The 21448-nt window shown below is 37.7% G+C and overlaps 8 protein-coding genes across 8 annotated transcripts; 6 read left to right on the top strand and 2 right to left on the bottom strand.

Annotated features, from left to right (window-relative positions):
- The first annotated feature begins 79 nt into the window (after window positions 1-79).
- Window positions 80-3672, top strand: BDF20DRAFT_848862 (heat shock protein 78, mitochondrial precursor). Its single transcript, XM_053079881.1, has 10 exons — window positions 80-312; window positions 392-468; window positions 527-566; window positions 633-677; window positions 810-858; window positions 1059-1083; window positions 1145-1222; window positions 1309-1334; window positions 1422-1566; window positions 1680-3672. The coding sequence occupies exons 1-10, from the start codon at window positions 96-98 to the stop codon at window positions 3498-3500; spliced, it is 2523 nt and encodes an 840-aa protein (XP_052941452.1). The 5' UTR covers window positions 80-95; the 3' UTR covers window positions 3501-3672.
- A 35-nt stretch (window positions 3673-3707) lies between these two features.
- On the top strand, window positions 3708-4877 carry BDF20DRAFT_811245 (galactose mutarotase-like domain-containing protein; the record flags this gene model as incomplete). Its single annotated transcript, XM_053076669.1, has 6 exons — window positions 3708-3783; window positions 3863-3914; window positions 4013-4113; window positions 4219-4364; window positions 4436-4643; window positions 4717-4877. 6 exons carry the CDS (start codon window positions 3708-3710, stop codon window positions 4875-4877), a joined length of 744 nt encoding a protein of 247 aa, XP_052941451.1.
- Window positions 4878-5535: 658 nt separating this feature from the next.
- Window positions 5536-7150, top strand: BDF20DRAFT_848845 (SURF4 family-domain-containing protein). The gene is made up of 2 exons (XM_053079880.1): window positions 5536-5934; window positions 6147-7150. The coding sequence occupies exons 1-2, from the start codon at window positions 5695-5697 to the stop codon at window positions 6732-6734; spliced, it is 828 nt and encodes a 275-aa protein (XP_052941450.1). The 5' UTR covers window positions 5536-5694; the 3' UTR covers window positions 6735-7150.
- A 715-nt stretch (window positions 7151-7865) lies between these two features.
- BDF20DRAFT_909859 (class I glutamine amidotransferase-like protein) lies at window positions 7866-8740 on the top strand (the record flags this gene model as incomplete). Its single annotated transcript, XM_053083642.1, has 2 exons — window positions 7866-8273; window positions 8366-8740. 2 exons carry the CDS (start codon window positions 7866-7868, stop codon window positions 8738-8740), a joined length of 783 nt encoding a protein of 260 aa, XP_052941449.1.
- Window positions 8741-9007: 267 nt separating this feature from the next.
- BDF20DRAFT_848838 (uncharacterized protein) lies at window positions 9008-10571 on the top strand. The gene is made up of 6 exons (XM_053079879.1): window positions 9008-9263; window positions 9329-9391; window positions 9464-9553; window positions 9637-9891; window positions 9963-10148; window positions 10216-10571. The coding sequence occupies exons 1-6, from the start codon at window positions 9047-9049 to the stop codon at window positions 10365-10367; spliced, it is 963 nt and encodes a 320-aa protein (XP_052941448.1). The 5' UTR covers window positions 9008-9046; the 3' UTR covers window positions 10368-10571.
- Window positions 10572-12079: 1508 nt separating this feature from the next.
- On the top strand, window positions 12080-12388 carry BDF20DRAFT_812637 (uncharacterized protein; the record flags this gene model as incomplete). The annotated part of the gene is made up of 1 exon (XM_053076806.1): window positions 12080-12388. A coding segment is annotated over one exon (309 nt), but the record flags the coding sequence as incomplete, so codon positions are not given.
- A 744-nt stretch (window positions 12389-13132) lies between these two features.
- Window positions 13133-15580, bottom strand: BDF20DRAFT_848832 (Alpha/Beta hydrolase protein). Its single transcript, XM_053079878.1, has 5 exons — window positions 15467-15580; window positions 15266-15370; window positions 15103-15192; window positions 14465-15029; window positions 13133-14306 (listed from the first exon to the last, which is right to left on the bottom strand). Exons 1-5 carry the CDS (start codon window positions 15514-15516, stop codon window positions 13269-13271), a joined length of 1848 nt encoding a protein of 615 aa, XP_052941446.1. The 5' UTR covers window positions 15517-15580; the 3' UTR covers window positions 13133-13268.
- Window positions 15581-16757: 1177 nt separating this feature from the next.
- Window positions 16758-20469, bottom strand: BDF20DRAFT_909855 (uncharacterized protein; the record flags this gene model as incomplete). Its single annotated transcript, XM_053083641.1, has 5 exons — window positions 16758-19448; window positions 19539-19728; window positions 19799-20114; window positions 20191-20326; window positions 20395-20469. 5 exons carry the CDS (start codon window positions 20467-20469, stop codon window positions 16758-16760), a joined length of 3408 nt encoding a protein of 1135 aa, XP_052941445.1.
- Window positions 20470-21448: the final 979 nt, after the last annotated feature.

Below are 21448 nucleotides of genomic sequence, written 5' to 3'. Positions count from 1 at the left end.
GGATAAGGAAATTTACAAATCAGACAGCAGGCATAAATTTTGATGGCATTGCTTTAAAGCTCAAAAAGCTTTTTTCCAACTTTACAACTCTCGTCATGCTTCGACTGTCTCAAACTGTAACGAAAAAAACGCCACGAAACGCCTTTGGAAGATTAATAGCTTGCCGCCAAGCTTCTATAGCAACGTTAAGCAGCAAAAGCAGTGCTGTTTCTCATGTCAGAGCTCTCACTTTTTATACTACCGCGTATTCGGCAAAACAAGAGCTAATGTCAAAACTAGGGCTTTTCCAATTATCAAGGAGGTTTTACAATGGTATAACGTCAAATATGCTATAGTATTTGCTTATTCAGTTTTCTTGTATTTATTCAATTTGATAACTTCTTACGCTTAGGTGGAACACCTGGACAACAAGGTTTTCGCTTGAATCCTAACCAAGAGCAAGAGCAACAAAAACCCCTTGAACAATTTGTATGTACAAGTTTTATCGTATACCTTGGATAGAAAAGCTAACGAGAATGTAAAATAGGGAATTGACCTTACAGCTATGGCAGTAAAAGGCAAGCTAGGTAAGTTACAGCAAACTCTTACGGTCGTTATAGTTGCTTTCGTCGAGTATTCATGCAAGTCTTTAGATCCTGTTATCGGTAGAGACGAAGAGATTAGACGTACTCTTGAGGGTAAGTGGCAATATTTTCTAAGACTGGAGATTATCAGCGAAAGACTAAGCCCTTTGAATAGTGTAAGTCGTGTTGTAATATTGAATGCAAATTATCGTAGAATCGCCTTTTCACATACATGCATGCCAAATAGTTTGGCTCGGCGTACCAAAAATAATCCAGTGTTAATTGGTGAAGCAGGGTAAAATATCGGGAATGATGCAATTATTGGATAGTAAAAAAACCTTCGCTGCGTCCGTCGGAGTAAAGTGTTTCAGCAAAATCTTACATACAGCATGAGCGCTGAACACGCTACTCGTCCATTTCATTTATACCGAGGGCGTTAGCAGTGAATTGTAGCAGTCAATATTATTAGAGCATTAACCCATAATTGTTCTATAGAGTCGGAAAGACGGCTATAGCCGAAGTAAGTGTTTCGTTTTGTCAAACTAGATAACCGTAATTAGAACATAAGGATTTCGTTGTAGGGGCTTGCTCAACGTATAGTTGCCAATGAAGTGCCGGAATCAATACAGGGAAAACGCGTCATTGCTCTTGACCTGGGTGTAAGTAATGGTTCACTTTCATGTATTGAGGAGTAGCCTACGGCGGTACTAACTGAATCCGCATTTTCTACTTTTTGATCATGTAGGCTTTAGTTGCCGGTGCTAAATATCGGTAACAAATGATAAAACTGCATAGAATGTTTTTAACGTGCTGTTAAACATGACTTACTAATTCTCTACACAATCTGTACATTTGTAGTGGTGAATTTGAAGACCGTTTGAAAGGTGTTTTGAAGGAAGTGTCAGAATCAGAAGGAAACGTTATTCTGTTTGTCGACGAAATCCATACACTATTAGGATTAGGTAAATCCGAAGGAGCCATGGATGCTAGTAATTTATTGAAGGTACAGCTCCAAGATAATATGATATGCTTCTCTTCTCCTTTTTTTTTTGGCTTTGTGTTAGAATGTAATTGATGTCTCACGTAAATCTTATTGTTGATATTTTACGGGTCTAGCCTGCTTTAGCTCGTGGCCAATTAAGATGCATTGGTGCCACTACCATTGATGAGTATAGAAAATACATCATGCAAGATCCAGCATTAGCACGTCGTTTCCAACAAGTCATGATTGCAGAGCCTACTGTTCAAGATACCATTTCCATATTACGTGGACTGAAAGAGCGCTATGAAGTTCATCACGGTGTCCGTATTTCAGATGCTGCCATTGTCGCAGCTGTACTCCACTCTCATCGCTATATCACAGATCGATTTTTACCAGATAAAGCCATCGACTTGATTGATGAAGCGTGTTCCAAGCTACGCCTTCAACAAGAAAGCAAGCCAGAGCAGCTAGAGAACTTAGATCGACAAATCATGACACTGCAGATAGAACTCGAAAGTTTGCGAAAGGAAACGGATGTTATGTCTGTAGAGCGCCGTAACAAATTACAGGGAGAATTAGAAGACAAACAAAAAGAAAGCGAAAGACTAAATGAAGTGTGGCAAAAGGAACGCACTAAATTGGACGAAATAAAAAAGATAAAGGAAGATTTGGAAAAGGCTCGCGTCCAACTGGAAATGGCTCAACGGTCGGGCAACTATCAACGTGCCAGTGAATTACGATATGGTGTTATTCCCGACCTTGAAAAGCAATTGCCTACTGATACAGCCCAAGAAGAAGAGAATGCTGAAGAGTCCTTCATCCATGAAAGAGTAACCTCAAATGATATTGCCCGTGTCATTTCCCATATGACCGGCATTCCTGTACGTAATCTAATGAAGGGTGAAAGAGAAAAATTACTGCATATGGAAGATGTATTATCCAAACGTGTAGTGGGTCAGCAGGAAGCAATTACAGCTGTTTCGGAAGCTGTTCGTTTGAGTCGTGCTGGTCTGCAAAATCCTAGTAAGCCCATTGCCTCTTTCTTATTCTTGGGTCCCACAGGTGTTGGTAAAACGGAACTGTGTAAATCAATTGCTCAATTTTTATTCGACACTGAAAGTGCCATTGTGCGTGTCGATATGTCCGAATACATGGAGAAGTTCAGTGTGAGCCGTTTGATCGGCTCTCCACCTGGTTATGTTGGACATGAAGAAGGTGGCGAGCTTACTGAAGCAGTTCGTCGTCGGCCTTATGCGGTGGTATTGCTGGATGAAATGGAAAAGGCTCATCGTGATGTATCTAATATTCTGTTGCAAGTTTTAGATGATGGTGTGCTGACAGACTCAAAAGGACGAAAAATCGATTTCCGTAATACCATCATTATTATGACATCGAACTTGGGTGCTGAATCACTGGTTAACGACTCTAATGATGGAAGAGTTGTTAGCATTCGTGCAAAAGAAAATGTGTTAGACGCTGTTCGCCGCAGTTTTGCTCCTGAATTTGTCAACAGAATTGATGAAATGGTAATATTCAACCGACTTTCCAAGGAAGCTTTAAGAGACATTGTAGATGTTCGACTTAAGGAAATAGAAGACAGAACAGCAGATAGACGTATTAAAATTGATGTGGATCCTGAAGCCAAGGATTGGCTAGGTGAACGAGGATATGAACCTGCGTATGGCGCAAGACCGCTTAACCGCTTGATTCAAAAGAAACTCTTGAACCCTCTCGCACGACTTTTGATCGACGGTGGTGTTCGCTCAGGTGAAACCGCTAAAGTGACGGTCGATAAACTGCCGAATGGTGAAACAGATTTGGTCGTTCAACGCAATCATGCACCGGGTACTGCTGTTACTGAAGAAGAAAACTTGACGAAACGACATATGGCTCCAGTCGGCGATGAAGAAGATTTGCTAGAAGAAGGACAAAGTAAAGGAGATAAGCACGATTAAAAACGGAATAGCTACAATAAAAATATAGTTTGTTGTAATTCAAACACTTCAATTTCCAGCTAAGAAAATTTTACTTCCGGGAGCGGGAGGGTAATCCGCTGTGATTGATTTTCCCGCATTAAATGAAAAAGTATCACAGTTTTCCGAGTTATCCCAGAGCTTCTTATTTCACTTTTTCTAACTTTTTGTTGCCCTTCACAATCACTAATGCCTGCACGCGAATCTAACAAAGTCATTCTTCTTGAGCACCCATCTGGATCAAAGGCCGAAGTTGCGCTTTACGGTATTGATTGCGCTTTGAATGAAGAATGTCTAGTTAGGAGTACATACATAGTAATATTTCACTTGTCTCTTTTTCACAGGTGCCACTGTTACCAGTTGGGTTGTGGACGGCATTGAGCGACTTTTTGTAAGGTAAATATTCAAGCCCTTAAAAGGACAACCAAATGGTTTGTACTTGTTGTAGTAGTAGTAGGCGTTGCTTAACCATGATCTGCTCTATGGTTTTATAGTAAGCTTGCTAAGCGCGATGGAAGCAAAGCCATCCGTGGTGGTATTCCTCTTTGTTTCCCTATCTTCGGCACCAAAGAGCAAATTGCTCTTCCTCAACACGGTTTTGCTCGTAACAACTATTGGGAGTACCTCGGTATTAGCACCGATAATAATGACGAAGTTACTGTTCGTTTTGGCTTGAACAACAATCAAATTCCTGAAGAAGCTAGAAACGCATGGCCCCACTCATTCCATTTGATATACGTTGTCACATTGACGAGCAAGTCTCTCCAAACTTTCTGTGAGCTGAAGAACGAAGATAAAGAAAGTTTTGAATTCAACACTTTACTCCACACTTACTTTAGAGTACCTGTAAGTTTTAAGCATGTGTATTATCGAGGAAGAAAAAGTGTAGGTATGGATATACTGACGCTGTCTTATAGGACTGTACCGAAGCCAGTGTTGAAGGATTGACATCCTGTGAATACATAGATAAAGTCCAGAATGCAGCTGTACTTACAGAAAAGAATGAAAAGGTTACGATTGGCGGTGAAGTTGATAGCGTTTACAAGGATGTTCCTGATAAGATTAAATTGAATGCCGGTAATGGCTCTGCTATTCAAATTGTAAAATCCAATTTGAAGGATACAGGTAGGCGCAACGATTGAAAATAATGCTGAAAAAATCTTGATACCTTACTTCGTATTTGTTTCACAATGATTAGTTGTTTGGAACCCTTGGGTTGAAAAGGCCAAAGGAATGGGTGATTTTGATGATGAAGAATACAAGAACATGATTTGTGTCGAAGCTGGCAGTGTTGCTGATTGGGTAAGCTTAGCTCCTGGTCAAACTTGGACAGCTGGTCAGACTTTGATTATTGCTTAGATAAAGGATGAATAGCGTAGAGTAGTTGCTATTGCCCAATCATTTTGTCGGTATTTAATCTGCATAACACTTATTTTTGCGGGCCTAATAAAATCATTCACTTAATCGTTATGCATCAGCTATAATTGCGACTCTGTATTGTGGAAACCAGGTTGCCGTGGAATAGCAGACAAACATAGTTCACGAATTGCATATGTTATTCCTCTTCATTCTAAATTGTTACACAGATTAGTCGTGTCCGCATGAATTGGATGAAAGGAGGTGAAGCACTAGCTTGCGTGCAATTTGATTCGGACAGTTAGTCCCGACTTTTGAGCTTAACGGAAGAACACACAACAGACTCCGTACGGACTATGGATGCATCTTGAATTTTTGAGCCCTTGTATTGTTAAAATCTAACAAACAACATCGACACTGAGGAGGCAGGGTTTGATGAAAGTATGAATAGTGTTGTTGACTTTCCCCAATCACAGACAGCTTTTTTTAGCACGAAACTTTGAAAATTTTTTTCCTTTGTTTCTTGTTGTGTTTTGTGTGTTAAAGATTCATTGGCTGTTCTAATTTGAATGGCGAAATATCTTTGCTTTTGCGGCTATAGAAAACTTGAGAAGGGGACAAACAGACCAGAGAACAGCCAATTTGCTTTTTTTTTTTTTTTTTTTTTTTTAATCAACACAACGCAAACACTTTCACGTAGCCTTTTTTTCTTTTAAGATACACTTTCTTTTTTCTTCTTTTTTTTAATCTATACATCAATACAGATTCATACGCATATCATCCACTCAACGTGTATAAAGTTAAGAAAGTGTAATATATAATGTCTAGCCTTAAAGAGCAAATGGAATCCTACAGTAACAAGATTGAAGATGTACTTGACAAAGTGGGCCAGCCTTTAAAACCGTACATCCCAGCTATCTCAAGGTTATTGATTGTGGCTACATTCATTGAAGACTCTTTACGTATTATGACTCAGTGGAGAGATCAGCTCTCATTCATGGAAGATTCCCGTCATTTCCCTTGGGGTTTAAGTCATCTGTTCCTTGGATTAAATGTCATTGTAAGTATGGGAAGGATAAAGGCGAGGGAAAGATTTTAGAGAAAGGGGTTATGAAAACGCGTCTGAAGATACGGCAAGTATTGCGGCAATAAGTTAGGAGAGAAGGTGGGAGGAGTAGAATTTTGAAATTTTTGCTGTCTTACGTGCTTTATTTTGGGTGCATTTCATGATGTTCAATTTATCACTAATATTGGTTAATGTTTGTATTGCAGGTCATGTTGGCAGCTTCATTCTGCGTTGTTGTGAAAAAACGCCAAACTTATGCTATTTATGGTCTTATGGGTGTTATCATTGCTCAAGCATTCGGTTATGGTTTGATTTTCGATGTCTCTTTCTTCTTACGTAATTTATCTGTGATGGGTGGTTTAATGATGGTTCTCTCAGAGACTATGATAAAACGTAAGCAAATGTTTGCAGCTCTTCCTCAAATGTCAGAGACAAACCGTAGAATGTATTTGCAACTGGCTGGTCGTATCCTCTTGATCTTTTTGTTCATCGGTTCTGCTTTCCATGGTGATTGGAGTGTGATGCGCTTAACTGTCTCCCTTTTGGGTCTCGTTGCTTGTATTATGGTAGCTGTGGGTTTCAAAGCTAAATGGTCTGCTATGTTCTTGGTCCTCTTTTTGTCCATCTTGAACGTCTTTGTCAACAACTTCTGGTCTGTTCAACATAGCTTCTATAAGCGCGACTTCTTGAGATATGATTTCTTTCAATCACTAAGTACAGTTGGTGGCTTCTTACTGTTGGTCAGTACCGGTCCCGGTGGGTTGAGTTATGATGAAAAGAAGAAAGAATTCTAATTATCGACGATATTAGAGAAATGAAGCGTGAAATCATTTATATTATTCCATACCATACAAATATACTATCTGTAATGCAAAGAAAAAAAGGGAAAAAAAAAGAAACCTAAAAAAACATTCGAATAAAGCAAGGCACTGCTAAGAGATACTACGTATAATCATTGGAACTTGAAATATACTACCTCTACTTGCTTTGATCTGGTACCCGACTACAGTAATCACCTATACAGTAATTCACATCACATCTTAATTGGAAATAACTATATTTGAGCGGTCTTATGTCTTTGACATATTTGAAACATAAATTGGTTTATATTAAAATGATCTTTACTGTTGTTTCAGATGATTAAACGTAGTTTGTATGAGCGAATGTACTGCTATCAATAAGCAGCTCCACAAACCCAAATATCTTTTAAGCACAAAAAGCGTCAATAAGCCAGTTCTTTTATTCAAGAAACTATGCACAACATTGCGTGTCTGCTAAATATTCATAAAAATTAGAATTATCTTTAAGGCGGGTTTCTAAGGACGATCTCCATGACACTGCATTGTTCCAGGACAATTCTGTTCCCCCATTTCTAGGATTAAAAGTAAATTCAGCAATACCGAAGCCATTTGAAGAGATGCGCCAGACTCGTTGGATCTCGCAGACCCATCAGTTGAATGTCCGCTATGGTGATGCCAACTTATAATAAATCAATGCCGTTTTTAAATGGTCATACCGTTCTAGTGATCTGAAGATATTCATTTGTTGAAGAAACACAGTCTATCAAATCTACTTCATTTCTAGAACAATGTTTGGATCTAGTATCTCACTAAATTTACTTAGATGCGTGTGTAGTAGAAAATTCTTTTTTTTTAAGTTTATAAAAGCGCAGCGATCTTTGAAATTTTACTCGTCTTAATGTCTGGTCAGCAAACGGTAGCAGAACGACCAATGCGCTTGAAAATCAATGCTTTTTTGACATCATCAATAGCAAAGAAAAAAAAAGAAAAAAAATCCTCCTTTGTGCCGTTTTGCGTAATCTTATTTTCAGTAAAAGAGTGTCTCTCCTCCTTTTATTTTTTTCTTTTGGTTTCCTTGACTTTATCGTACCCCTTCTTTTTTGCGAAAAAATAGCTAACCATATAATGACAAAGACGCAACTCCGTTTAGGACTACTTATCAATGACACACCCCTGCCTCAAGTTGTAGAAAAAGCTGGTGATTATCGCCAACAATTCAGGGATCTTTATGATAAAGCTGCTGAAGATAAGCAAATCAAGGTGACCTGGGAACATTTCGATGTTGTGGACAAGCAAGAGTATCCTAGTTTAGATGATATCAAAAATGGCAAATATGATGCCCTTATTTTAACTGGTTCTGCCTCAGATGCACATGGTAATGATCCTTGGATTTTGAAGGAAGTAGACTTTATCAAGACTCTTTTAAGTGAGGAATATGCAGACAAAATCAAGTTGGTTGGTATTTGTTTCGGTCATCAGATAATTTTAAGGGCTGCAGGCGGTAAAACAGGTCCTAATGAAGCTGGTTGGGAGGTAAATTCAGTTCTTCAAATAATGAAAACATATCTCATTCATTCAGTAAGGGCAAAAAACGACCTCTAAACTGCGTTTGAAATATGTATTAGACCGGCTTTATCCATACCATGTTAAATGAAGAAGGACAAAAGTTTTTCAACACGAAGAAGGATCATTTGAACCTCTACCAATTTCATAGAGATCATGTGTCTATTCTTCCTGAAGGTTTTATACCGCTGGGCTTCACAACGGATCATACACCTTATCAAATAACTGTATCGAAGAATGGACAATGTATTACCAGTCAAGGTCACCCCGAATTCAGCCACGATACAATGTATACCATGCTTACTGTCAGAAAAGAGAAGGGCGTCTTAAAAGAAGACTACGCAAACAAATGTATTGAAAGATTAGAAAACAGTTCGAATGAGCATATGGACGATATTTTCTTTACTAAAAAAGTTATTGATTTCATTACAAACTAAAACAAATAATATTTTTATGAAGGAAATGGTTCAGCTCTATAAGCAAACCGAAACCTTTCTGATCGCTACCTACGTTATAGACATTGCTATAGAGCTACAATTCATAAAGAAAACATATTTAAATAAAATGTTTGGGTTGATTATGGGTAGTGAAGTTAGTTGATGATGTATGGCCTCCTCCGCGCGGAGTTTCCCCGCGTACACCATTCATGCGCGTATATACTGTGACAGTGCCCTTTTTGAAATCATCTTGATTTTACATTTTCTTTTTTTTTTGTCCTCCCTTTTCTTGTTATCAATGTAAAAATGTCGTCCAGATTAAGTCTGCGATCAAGATCTAGGGCTGAAAGGTCCATGAAGCGAAATGAAAACGATGAAGAGTCTAACAAAGTTACTCTTCAGACCGTTACAAAAAATCAATTGTTAAAGTCGTCAACTCCCAACATAAGGGCTGAATCGCCTTTATCTAACATACATAATGATAAACCCAAGCCGGCAACCAGCATTCATAATGAAAAACAAAGTAAAATAGTCTCTCCGTTCTTACAAAACGCTACCTATACTGAAGAATTTTCTTTTTTGATGTAGAGGTTCAATCTGATGAAGATAGTTTAAAGACCATCCCTGCCAAGAGACAATCATCTCAGCTGCGTAAACATTGCATTTTACTTTGTAACTTTGCTAACAATCATGATGAATAACACGAAATTTTTCAACACCTAGCTATTTCATCTGATGAGTGTGTTAAAAGACAAAGCATTAGTACTGAGAGTAAACAACCTGTGGAGCCTACTCATCGCCACAAAGAAGAAGGTAAGCTTACAGACTGCACTGACCGCTTAAAATCGACGAGTGTTACGCTATCCTCTAAGTTACCTAATTCACTGACACAATAGAGCAACCATTCACATTTGATGATTTAACCTTTCAGTACGATATCAATGATATTCAATATCCCGATACCAACAATCGACCTGAAGCTACCGGCCCTGTTCACTACAAACAAAAGCAGGACGGCGGAAGCAGCGGCAAGCTTCAATCGAACATGGAAATTGATCATCACTCTTCCTATATTAACGAAAAACCTGAGGCAATACAGCTTCCTCCGCTGGATGAATCTACCATTGAATACGCACCACCCAAGCTCCCAGGTATTTCCTGCATAATTCCCTCACTTGACGTTTCACCGCAGTGTATACGCTAACTTGAGCAAATTATTTAGTCGCTTTTCCAGAGCCACCTATGGGTCTTGAGGATTTCAACCTGTCCATCTTTGATGATGTGTACTTTGATGTTGCGCCTATCGAACTCGTTTATGTGGAAAAGAAACCAGAAGCAGAGGTTGTTTTAGTTGAAGATATTGAAGATGATGCTGTCAGTATTAGTTCTTTAGGGAAAGGAGATGAAAGTAAGGATTGTACAATATTTGCACCTGACAGTGTTAGCATATCTTAATAATCTTTTTCTCCTTATAGAATTCAATTCCTGGGATCTTTATGATTTTGTTAATGTTCAGAAGCCTCCTGCTCACTTTGACATCAATGATATAAGTGATTTCGAATTCCCTGAAATTTACAAAGACTCTGACAATAATCATTTCTTACACGAAATAGCTGAATCTGTCTGAACATATTCAACTTTTTTTCTACATTAAGAATGTCTGTTGCTTTTACACGCAAATTACTTTTATACTTATCTTCATCTGTTTGGTTTTTTTCGCTTACTTATCTTCCCTTCTGTGATATTGTAAATATTCAAGCTTGCACAATCTTTAAAATAAAAATCATGGTCTATGTATTCATAAATTATTCAATAATAAGATATGCCGATGATCGTTGTTAAAATGAAATGCTCTCTGTATCCTTATCTTCCTTCTACTTCAATAATACGCATACATACATTGTCGTTGAATTGCTTTGAATAAAGGAACCCCGCCTTTACTACCGCGCAAGGTAAATTATGCAAAATTGGCAAAAAAAAAAAAAAAGAACCAAAAAAAACAAATAGTGAAAATTAGCAAGACTTGAGCATTGTTCCATGAATATGTCTTGCTTAAAGTGTATACCCAACCATAATAAACTTATTGTGTTTGGATCGAATAAAGCCTATAGCCTGTTAAATGGATATAATCAGGAATTTTACGAGTTTATCCTTATATATGCTCAGTTTAACAATCTGAACCAGAATCCTTTAACACTATACCAAAGGTTGTTGATAATACTCTCAAGAATACTTGTAGTCAATAATGAAGAAAGTCGACAGTACTCCCCAGATGGTTGCTATTCAAGGGGTAATCAGAGACCTCCAATAAAAATAATATCATCTCTGATGCTACTTCATTGTATAGGGATCGTGCTCGAAAATCTGAATCCATAGTTAAGGAAACAAAGCAATCTCCTTGAGATAGCCACTTCTTGGTTGAACGCCAGTTTTCGTGTTGGAGCTACCCATATTTATAGTGAGTGTCCCTGAAAATGCGGAATGGTCTTTCAGAGAAGAACGAAATATAGAAACGGATTTATATCGGACTATCAGTTTGATTTACAAAGGGGGAAAAGCATATAAGGCGTGCTATGGTTCAACTGATGGGCGTTTTCGCATGTACTGTACTGTATGAAATATATAGAGTACTTCAAACTGACTATAGTTAGCCGTAGACAAAATCCAGCGTTCTTGTGGTGAAACACCCGGAAACAAGATATACAAATACAATAGAATACTTATTTTCCTTGTTTAAAGGCTCAAATACTGTACCAAAATGTATCAACTTCCCTTTGCTGCTTCAGACCATGAATGAGCACTATTCAGTTACTCCTTTAATTAAGAAGTAGATTTAGTATGATTGGCATGTTAGCTTTACAAAGAAGTAATAACAACAAGCTACTAATATACAAATACCTATACTTTACCGACATGTAGAGATAAGGTATGCATGCAACAGAATCATCAATCAACTGTAAATCAATTAAACTTACTAATAGCTTCAATATTTAGAGTTTCGGATAAGCTTTCTTGATGTTGACAAGCTTGATAGAGCAATTTTTTATTGATGTTTGGTTCTATAACAGATATGCACCAACCATGAGTGCCCTTGAATGATCTTCAGCGTACTTTATAGTGTTTACAAACCCTGCAGGGTATGTTTCTTATCTATAAATTATTCCAAATTTAACTACGCATGCATAACATACCCATCACGCTTTTCTAGTAAGTGTTACTGTAAGATGCGCGAAAGGCGTTGCTGGTTAATTTTGACAAAATCTATTTAAAGGCTTTGTTTTCCTTCACAGAGCACCTTTTTTTTTTTTTTTTTTTTTAAGTAGGGAATAATCTATAATTTACAGATTATCAATTATGGTCAAATACTCCGTTGGCTTGGCTTTTCTTGCTACCACTATCATTTCTGCTGTTCTTGCTTGTGATGATGCCTGTACTGCTGTTAGCGACCGAGGCGGCCGTTGCTACTATGCCTGTATTGAAAATGCTTGCCACTTCACAGGCCAACACCATCGTGATCAGTTTTTGAATGGCTTGGGTACCCGTGGCTATTCTTGCCGACCTGAAGGTGCTACCACTTTGTCTTGCGATAAGAACGTAAATAATTTTGGAAATTGTTGGAGCCATAAATGGCAATGTGGTGATTGTTGAAAGCCAAGAACTGTCAGTTTGTTTGTAATGTTATTCGCTCATTGGCGATTGCGGAGGTTTTCTTATTGCCATACTTTGTAGTGAATAGTTAGCATACTTTATAACATATCTTTTTTCTTTTTTTCATGAGCAATGGTTTCGAACAATAAAAAAATGGAGAGTTATTATTAAAGTGTTTGTACCACAAACGAAGTATTTCTACCGTTGTAGTCGTGAGCGATCCACATCCATTTACTAATTCCTTTAAGGTAACCCTTTAGGAAACTTTTACTTCATTTGACAGATTCTGTCAAAATTATAATCACATTTCAGCTATATAATACATTCGAGGCTATACTTGACTTATTGAATTTGCGCGTTATTTTTATACAACAAACTGTTAAACGCTGGTAGGCTGGCTGTATCCTTTTTGCCCTCCCTGGTCGATCACTGGTAATAACACCTGCTTGTGGTGTATATTAATGTTTGCTTTTTATGCTCAAAGGCTGAATTGCCCTCAGCCATCTCTCTCTTGTATTAGACTTGAGGACAAGCACGTAAACCAACTGCCAGTTGGGATGCAAACAATCACTTGAGCTACGTTAACTTATATTTAGAACCCTCAGGACACACAAGCTACAACTCTATCTCTGTCAAAATGCTGTTGAGAGCTTTCATATACGATACTTTCTTCTATTGTTTAAATGTAGAATAACGGCGACGATAACTATACTATTCCTTTGGAGACATATTAGTATACGTAAGCGAAAAAATAAATCAATCCATACTTTTATTTCAAATAAATAACAGTGTTATGCGATAAAGTCCGTTAATATATAGATGTGTCTCTCCCTAATGGCTGCAAAGGTGATTTATAATACGAATAAAGACAGTTTGAATTTCATTGCTTATAGTCAAAGTATGTTTTGTATTCTTCGAGAATACTCACATTACTACCATTATTCTTAATCAGCGTTTCTTCCAGTGCGTATTCTAAACTGCTATCATCATTCATCAGGAGACTACTGTACCGACTACCGCTGTTCCTCTTATCCCTTGGAGCGCTTTCATGATAAGACTTGAAATTGCGTTGTTGCTGTTGCTGCTGTCTTGCTTGCTTCACATCATCTTCGTGTTGTTGCATACGTAGTTGCTCTTGGTCCATTATCATTAAAGGTACAGCCGCACTACTATTTTCTGACGGAGGAGGAAGACGAGGATTGAAAATTTGTAATAGTTTCAATATATCAGGATAGACCAAGTACTCAATTCCATCGCCCCATAAGAAATCCAAATGCTCCCATTTCTGAATTGATTTGACATAGGCTAAAGGCGATGGTAAATCAGCTGCCAACACATCGAAATCTACGAGAGAATCCGTACCACCATAAAAAATGGCAATAGGCGTCTTAATCTGCAAGGTAGGGAAGCGAGGAGGTATGTGGTCGGCAACGGTGTTGACAGTATGATATGGAAGACGGCTTGGCACTTCATCGTACATATGGAACTGACCTGATCTGATAATTTGGAACCAATGCACCAAGGACTTTACACTGGTGACGGAATACAAATGTTGGTAACTGACTGTTTTCTGGTCCATGGTCATATTGTGACCTGTCCAGCCAAAGAGGAAGCCTACAGATGCATCAATCACTTTGACAAAGAGAGGCGGTGACAAAATACGTTGCCAAAAAAGGGCAAGTTTCAAAGGCGTTTTTCGACCAAAGATGAGATAGATCACGGTAGGTGTCGCTTTAACAAAAGCATCTATGAGTGGGTTGCTCAAGCCCTTTGGTGTGGTAGCTGGTGCCATAGCGATAAATAGATTGACTTTTCGGTTCAGGTCTGAGTTGACAGAAAGCCCTGCAAAGGCCTGTGCTGTACCTTGAGAAAAGCCAATATAGGTTAAGCTAGCAGCACCCGTTTCTGCTAGAATGTACTAAACCAGTGGGTAAATATGGGTTCATTTTGAGAAAGAGAACAGTTAGCGAGTGATATGACCATCCCATTCCATTTTCCTATTTCTCTGATTTGTTTTTTCTTTTCTTTTGTTTTTTATAGGGAGGGAGATGGGGGGGGGCGGGAAGGATAGCTTACATCCACGGTATCAGGTAAATCTCGTGTAGCGAATTCATTGAGGGAAAAGTTCCAAAAAGGTTGATTTCGTGGGTTTTCATACACATGATACTGAGAGTACTTGTTGCCTCTTGCATTGCCAAGCCAAACGTCATAACCTTTCTGAGCGAGAATGAAAGGTAAATTACTGAACTCTTCTGTATTTGTCACCCAAATTTCCGATGACATTAAAAAGCCATGGTAAAGTAGCACAACCGGCTTTCCACTACGCCGCTTTCTATCCGTAGCAGAACCAGTGAAGCGCTCATTTGAATAGATAGTAGAAGAATCTGAATGATACGTTTGCGTGGTCAATGCTAATTCCTGATCGGTATTGGGTAATGACTCTCGGATGAATTGATCAAGATTATCAACTACTTGAATATTATTTTTTTCCAGCCTTGAAGTATGGTTTTTATAGTGGTTTCTTCTTTTGTTAATGATTTTGTCTACATTGACTTGCCGTTTTACAGATGGAATGCGATGAACGCATAAAAGATAATCATCTTTTGTACGTACAATGTGTTGTTCGCAATTATAATTTTTCCTTAATAAGAAAACAAAAATCATACGACTTAAAAAAATGAATTCAATACGCGGCTGTAAGATTGCTACCCTACCAGTACGCGACCATCTTTTCAAAGCTCTGAGCTTTTTCCAGAGGGCTTACATGAGGAGCATTTTCAATTCTTGATATCCAAGGGAACAGTCTAAGATGCAATGGATAGATATGCAGTCATTAAAAGTCAAATTCTAAAACTCAGTTTGTGATTGGGAGCCTACATGTCGACCATCAATTTGAATGTGCTGATTAGGAATTTCGGCATAAACATGACGATGATTCTGATAAAACCCTCCACAATGAAGAATAAAATAGTAATGAAGAGACTGTCATAATGGGCAGGAAATCAGAAAGACAATTGAGCTTTTCATATAATGCTTCTCTAAGATTGGTTCAAAGGATATATGACTATAATACAATACCCTTGATAGTCCCTAAAGCTCAATCGATCCAATATGGGCACTTTTATCATCTTACTGGTTGAAGAATGTTCCCAATGATTTAAGTTGAGGCGTAAAAAAGAAGAAAGATCAGAGACAAAAGTGCTACAAAAGAGAAAATGAAATTTTGCAGCAAATTTCATGCCATTAAATCGTAGAATTAAGCTTTTTCAATCGGAGCCCGATAGCATTATTGTAAATGAGTTTTTTAAAAATGTCACATGAAAATTAACGATCCTTTTACTGCTCGTGTGTTCTGAAATCGAATTTACAATGAACGCAAGCAAGGCTATTTTACGAGTATAGCATCCACTTGTTACTCTGAAAAGCCAAAGATATTGTTGAGTGACATCCTTAAAACCTCATTTGCATCCATTGAAGGTCATGAATTAGGAATTGTTTTTGTTCTACTGTTCCGAAAATAACAAACCTTGCTTTTTTGAGTTGGAATCACCTTCCATTTTGAAGGAAAATACGTGTAACATGCAACAGTTCTTTTTTTTTTAATTTTTTTTAAAATAGAGTCCAGAATTGGCTGTTAGAACGAGAAGACGACCATATAACAAAGTTGTAATGTTTTATCCGTCCTCTTTGTTGAAAAAAAAAAAAAAAAATAAAAAAAAATAAAATATATATAACAGAATAGGCGAGCAGTTGATTCAATAGCCGGCCAAGATGCAGAGCCTATATACATTCAAGATGACTAGTTTTTTTTTTTTTAACTGTACAAAAGAGAATTTATTCAGCCCAAATGGGAAAGAAATTTCATAGTTTATGAAATATAATAGAGGCCCAAAAGTGTGTGTGTGAAACCCTCAGTAAGTAGAAATTTGATGCCAATATTGTGATGATTGAGTGATAAAGAGCATTCATTTGCTCATAACAACATAGCCAATTCAACATTATTGTTTTGTCACAAGGCAAGATTTTACCAGATTACTCGGTTCATGAGTAAGCCACAAAACATGAGCAGATTGTCTATAAGGTTTATATGTGCAAACATTGCCAACCTTTAATCATAAGCCTCATCTACTTTACTGATCTTGGGTTAATGTGATCTGTTATAGATATCAAAGACTTCATGGGTTTCTGATCTATAATAAAGGGGGCCCCATCCTGCACTGAAAGCTAATATTAAATAGACTAATCGAAGGTTATGATAGAGTTGGTCTTTTGTTCGCAATAATTGAAAATGATACTATCCAGCTTCAAATGGTAAGGATAAGGTATGAATATCTCCTTATTCAATTTTCGTATTGAACAGGTTCATTTCCTATTCTATAAACCATCCATCCTCGTCTTCAGTTAACTGAGTATCTAATGGATTAATAACCTTCAAGTATTCTTCATCATCAATCTTAACATTCATATATCGATGCACAGTTTTCTGCTCCACAATAGTCAGTCTCTTTTTTAATTCTTCTTCAGAGAGGTTTTGCCAATCGATACCTTCCAAAGGATCAAATTCAACTTCAGGGTCATCAGCATCCTCATCGTCGTCAAAACTACTAAGCCATTGTTTTGGTTCATCCGTCAAGACAGTACCATTCGTTGCCGTAGTCCCAGTTGTGCTACTCATGTCGTCTCTCCAGCTATCTTCTATTGAAAACTCGGTAGTACTTTTATTCCAGCCATTCGCAGTAGCAGCAGTATCAACAGCGATTGCGTTTCCCCAACCGTCTATTTCTGTTTCTTTCTTTTCTATTTCCATTTCTCTTCGTTTTTCTTTTTCAATGAATTCACGTTCCAGTTCCTCCTGATAGATTCGATTAATCTCTTTCGTAAGCTGTTCAGGTGATAAAGGTGGCGGTAAGACCGAATTAGGTATAGGTGTGTCCCATCCATTGGTCCGTTGCTCTTTGTTGTCACTTTCCCCGTCCCATTCTCCATCATTTTGCTCATTCGTATCGTCATCCTCGTAATCGACTTCTTTGTCATTATCACCAAGTTCTAATGAATAGACCTCCTTTTCGAGCCACTGCCGATAGTTAAGCTTAAAGTCACCCTCTACCTCAAGGTCAGCGCCGTGTCCCATGGTAGATGCAACGAAAGGGTCGTTGTCGAAAGGAAACATGTGGTTGAATACATATTCCGGTAATAATGAATGTCTATTCATCTGCATGTTTGTATTACTCGCTTCTTTTTCTTGTTGCTGTTGTTCACTTTCATTGGCATTTCTTCGATTATGATGCGTACTGTTGAAAAAGGAGCAGTTTTCTAATTCAGTGAATTCATCCAATGTTGGTAATAAACTGTCAATATAGCGTTCCCCTATATATAGCTTTATCAGCATACGAAGACTGATTTCTTCTAATCTATATTCCTCTTTATTGTGATCGTTGTCAGGCCTTGATAGCCAATCATCATTCAATGATGTGAGACAATGGGCATAAATAGCAGAAATTGTCTTCATATTGCCAGTTCGCCACTTCCTGCTCATAAGTGGTACTTGACATTTCAGGTTTTTCAGAACGTAATGATCTAGCGTAGGATGGCCCACTTTCAGCAACTTTTTCAAGACAGCAGATGACTTGTATTGAACCAATAAACTGATACGCTGATTCTTATTCTTAGTCAACATTTGCAATATCCGAAGTAAATGTATTGACCAGCATATATTCCTTTTGTTTGTATACATTCCATCAGTACTGCCACTATCACCTTTGCCTGCGGTAACATTATCTTCTCCAGCATTTATACCATGGATAAACCCAAAGAAACTATATTCTTCGTGATCTGACCTTCTAACAGCAAGCAGTGGCATTTCTTGTAGACCAATCAATTTCAGTATCAACAACATGCAGCCACAATCGATCAGCATTTGCGACAAATACTCAAACTTCAAAATATGAGATAGTTTAAACCATTTCAGCAGTGTTAAAATAATAGTGGAAACTGCTTTCGAAAGAATTTCCTTATTCCTAATTTGATCCATTGCTTCTACTGCTGCAGCATTTTTCAAAGACTTAGTATAATCCGCGTTGTTTTTTTTCATCGCTGTAATTGCATTTGATACTTTATTGCTGTCGCCATTATGATCGTCTTCTCCTGTTGGTGCTTTTCCATTGCTAGTAATCGATATAGTTGATAGCAACAATTTCAAGAATACAACAACAATTTTTTGCAGATTTGGTACAATGAAGGCATAGAATTGATTGATATCCTTCAACGCTTTTCTCTCCTGATCACTTAATAATTTTCTATCGAACGTGTCATCCTCTTCATTGTCTTCATTAAAGCTACTCCCATCCTCATCAGGATCAGTATGATTTTTATCAATGTCGTCCACATCACCAACACCTGTCTTATGCTGTTCCTGGCGTTGCTTTCGTTTCAGTTCTGCGCTCGTTGTATTTTGTAAATGCCGTTGCCAACGATGTACTGCCTTGTTCTTCTCGTGCAATAATTGTAACGTCCCTACGGATATATACAGATGATCCATCCATACTGTATTTGCCTCCTTCAAACTATATGGCTCTTCCATCAGGGCTAAAAAGGAAGAGTCCCTAATATCCAGCGTATGTCCATTATTGCTATTAAGCTTCATTTGCTGTTGCTGTTGTTGCGTTCCGCCCCCGCCGCCATTCTTTGACGGAAATAATGTTTGATAAGGTAAATCAATATTTTTGGAAGCTTCCGACAAACCCATTGCTTTTATGAGGCGTGCTGTATTAGAGCTTGTTATCAACAAAGGATCGGAGATGACAGAAGGCGGAGGTGTTGGAGTAAAGGTGGGGTATCTTTCCAAAGATTGGCGGTAAAATATATTGTAAAGCTCTTCAGGCGTGCACTTGATCATAGTCTCTTTATTGCTTTTAGCATCCTTCATAGCAGTGGTGTTAGTCATTGTTTTCAAAGGTGGTAAATGATGGGCTCGTCTTATACTTGTTTTGATGGCTTTATATTCATTCGTATCCAAATCACCAAAACTAATGCTAAGCAATCTTTGAATAGTCAACATCAGCTATTATCCAGCCATTTAGAATACTAAAACGTTCAGTTTCATCATGTTTATACTGTTGTGTAATGCTAGCTATATCCTTTTTTTTTTTACCTTTCTCAGAGGAAATGCGCTTGTAAAATATTCTTTCAATCGAATAATAAAGTTAAACAATGTTTCTAGTAAGTTTGCTTCCTTTATTCGTTCCTTTTTTTCATGATTGAACTGAATCACCATGTAGAGAATTGTCAGGTTCATATCGATCTCCTTGCAAAAAGAGGAAACTGCCTCTGATTGTGATAGCCTACTTTTCGTAGTATCGAATCAGAAAAGAGAGCAAATGCATTCAGACATACATTACTATACATACTTACGTTGATGATAATTCTAGTTCGTGACAATTGCGCTTCAAAGATTGTTGTAACACCGTTAGGATATCCATTGTGTATAAAAGTTGATTGTTCTCTTTCATTAACTCTAAATGGCTGTTCATATCATTGTCTCTTTCTTCTATACTTTTCATGTTATTTCGTAGTTTTCGCTTTTCGATAAATTCTTCATAATTGCCCAAACTGATATAAGATAAACATTTGGCGGCATTAACTCTCTCTTCATCATGAATAAAGTCAAGATGTTCGAAGCAGTTGGATATAATCTCTTTCTTCTCCTGCAAGGTACAATCATGCCACTCTGTAAATGTGAAAATTCAAAAATAGATTAGATGCTGCTTTACTATTCTTCTCCAGGTTAAGTTTTCCAATTTTACTAGGATATGTTGAGTTGTATTCGTCTTGAAAGTCGAGTAAATTATTTTGTACTTCAGTATATGATATGAAATCATTTAATTGTTCCTCGAAACTGTTAGACTGATAGTAATCATATTTTGCATGTATTGCTGGTTTCTTACATTTTGAAAATTAAAAAATGTTACAAATATAGTTTTGAAAAAAAGGGCTCTGACAGTTCTTACATTGTTGTTGCTTTTCACATTGTTGTAAAATCTTCTGATTTGCTCTGCATTGACTGTTGGTGCTGTGGCAGACATCATGCTTTGCAAATTTTAAATGTATCGTATACGAGTGCTTGTTGCTCTATTTTACGTCCCTTTCTCTTCTTCTGCGTAAAAGAAACAATGGATGACGATTCGGACAGAAAGAGCGGAAAAGGAGTAATATGTACTATTCGAGCCATTTTAAGGAACGTAAAACAGCTTTGTGACAAGCGCATCCTCGGAAAAGACGACGGAGGGTCTGTTTCTAAAATCGCGATCTGTACGCGCCTTTTTCTCAGGTTCTTTTTGTTGCCTTGGTATTTTGTTTTTCAAAGTTCGGTACCGTAACTGTAGCCACAACAGATTACTTCCACGTATATGACAACAGACAATAATAATAGTAAAAGTAATGGAATGACCAGCCAAGAGCAAGCACCTATCAATTTTATTTCAGATCGAATGAGGACGTGTAAGTGAATGAGCGAGTTACTTCTAACTGAATAAAGATTTCCTGGTGCTCATATTCCATCTGATTCTGATCAGTGCAAGTTCCAGATACTCAAGTCAATGACGCTCCTCATTCTACTAATTACAACTCCCTCACCTCATCGATCAACCATGTAAATCCATCCGATAACAACGTGGCGCCTACTCAGACTGCTTCTCCACCAACATCTTGCCAATATATCAAAGATGGAATAATATGTTTTCACGAACTGAGACTAAGAGCAGAGAATCACCCTGCTATTACCGAAAGTAAACATTGCAAGTTGCAACCGCTGCTTTAAGCGTCATGCATAAAACCTAACAATTATTTCTGTATTTAGAAATGATGTACTTCAGAAATTACAGAGCTCAAATTGAAAATACAATGGATATAGGTCAGGAAATAGAGATACCTCCAACCTACTTTGACTTAATTGCTGCGCTCGTTCAGGACAGCGACGAAGTATCTGTCTCAGTCCTAGCGGATAGAATCAATGAACTATTATCGCCCTTCATGAGGAAGGAGCAATGTAGGTTGCTTTACGCT

This window comes from Mycotypha africana (genome assembly GCF_025528875.1).
Source record: "Mycotypha africana strain NRRL 2978 chromosome Unknown BDF20scaffold_1, whole genome shotgun sequence".
In the NCBI taxonomy this organism is placed as follows: domain Eukaryota; kingdom Fungi; phylum Mucoromycota; class Mucoromycetes; order Mucorales; family Mycotyphaceae; genus Mycotypha; species Mycotypha africana.
The sequence above is the reverse complement of the archived record's forward strand: the minus strand, read 5'-3'. Positions and strand labels throughout refer to the sequence as shown.

Excerpts from the sequence above, each read along its gene's own strand:
- BDF20DRAFT_848832 (XM_053079878.1), bottom strand. The coding sequence starts at position 15,516 with ATGATAAAAGTGCCCATATTGGATCGATTGAGCTTTAGGGACTATCAA. Across the intron at positions 15,371-15,466 it reads AGCTTTAGGGACTATCAAGG|TCTCTTCATTACTATTTTAT; the intron begins GTATTGTATTAT and ends CCATTATGACAG. Across the intron at positions 14,307-14,464 it reads ATTTACCTGATACCGTGGAT|TACATTCTAGCAGAAACGGG; the intron begins GTAAGCTATCCT and ends CCACTGGTTTAG.
- BDF20DRAFT_848845 (XM_053079880.1), top strand. The coding sequence starts at position 5,695 with ATGTCTAGCCTTAAAGAGCAAATGGAATCCTACAGTAACAAGATTGAA. Across the intron at positions 5,935-6,146 it reads TCCTTGGATTAAATGTCATT|GTCATGTTGGCAGCTTCATT; the intron begins GTAAGTATGGGA and ends TTTGTATTGCAG.
- BDF20DRAFT_848862 (XM_053079881.1), top strand. The coding sequence starts at position 96 with ATGCTTCGACTGTCTCAAACTGTAACGAAAAAAACGCCACGAAACGCC. Across the intron at positions 313-391 it reads ATCAAGGAGGTTTTACAATG|GTGGAACACCTGGACAACAA; the intron begins GTATAACGTCAA and ends TCTTACGCTTAG. Across the intron at positions 1,335-1,421 it reads GTTGCCGGTGCTAAATATCG|TGGTGAATTTGAAGACCGTT; the intron begins GTAACAAATGAT and ends GTACATTTGTAG.
- BDF20DRAFT_848838 (XM_053079879.1), top strand. The coding sequence starts at position 9,047 with ATGTCGTCCAGATTAAGTCTGCGATCAAGATCTAGGGCTGAAAGGTCC. Across the intron at positions 9,264-9,328 it reads CATTCATAATGAAAAACAAA|AGGTTCAATCTGATGAAGAT; the intron begins GTAAAATAGTCT and ends TTTTTGATGTAG. Across the intron at positions 9,554-9,636 it reads TCATCGCCACAAAGAAGAAG|AGCAACCATTCACATTTGAT; the intron begins GTAAGCTTACAG and ends CTGACACAATAG.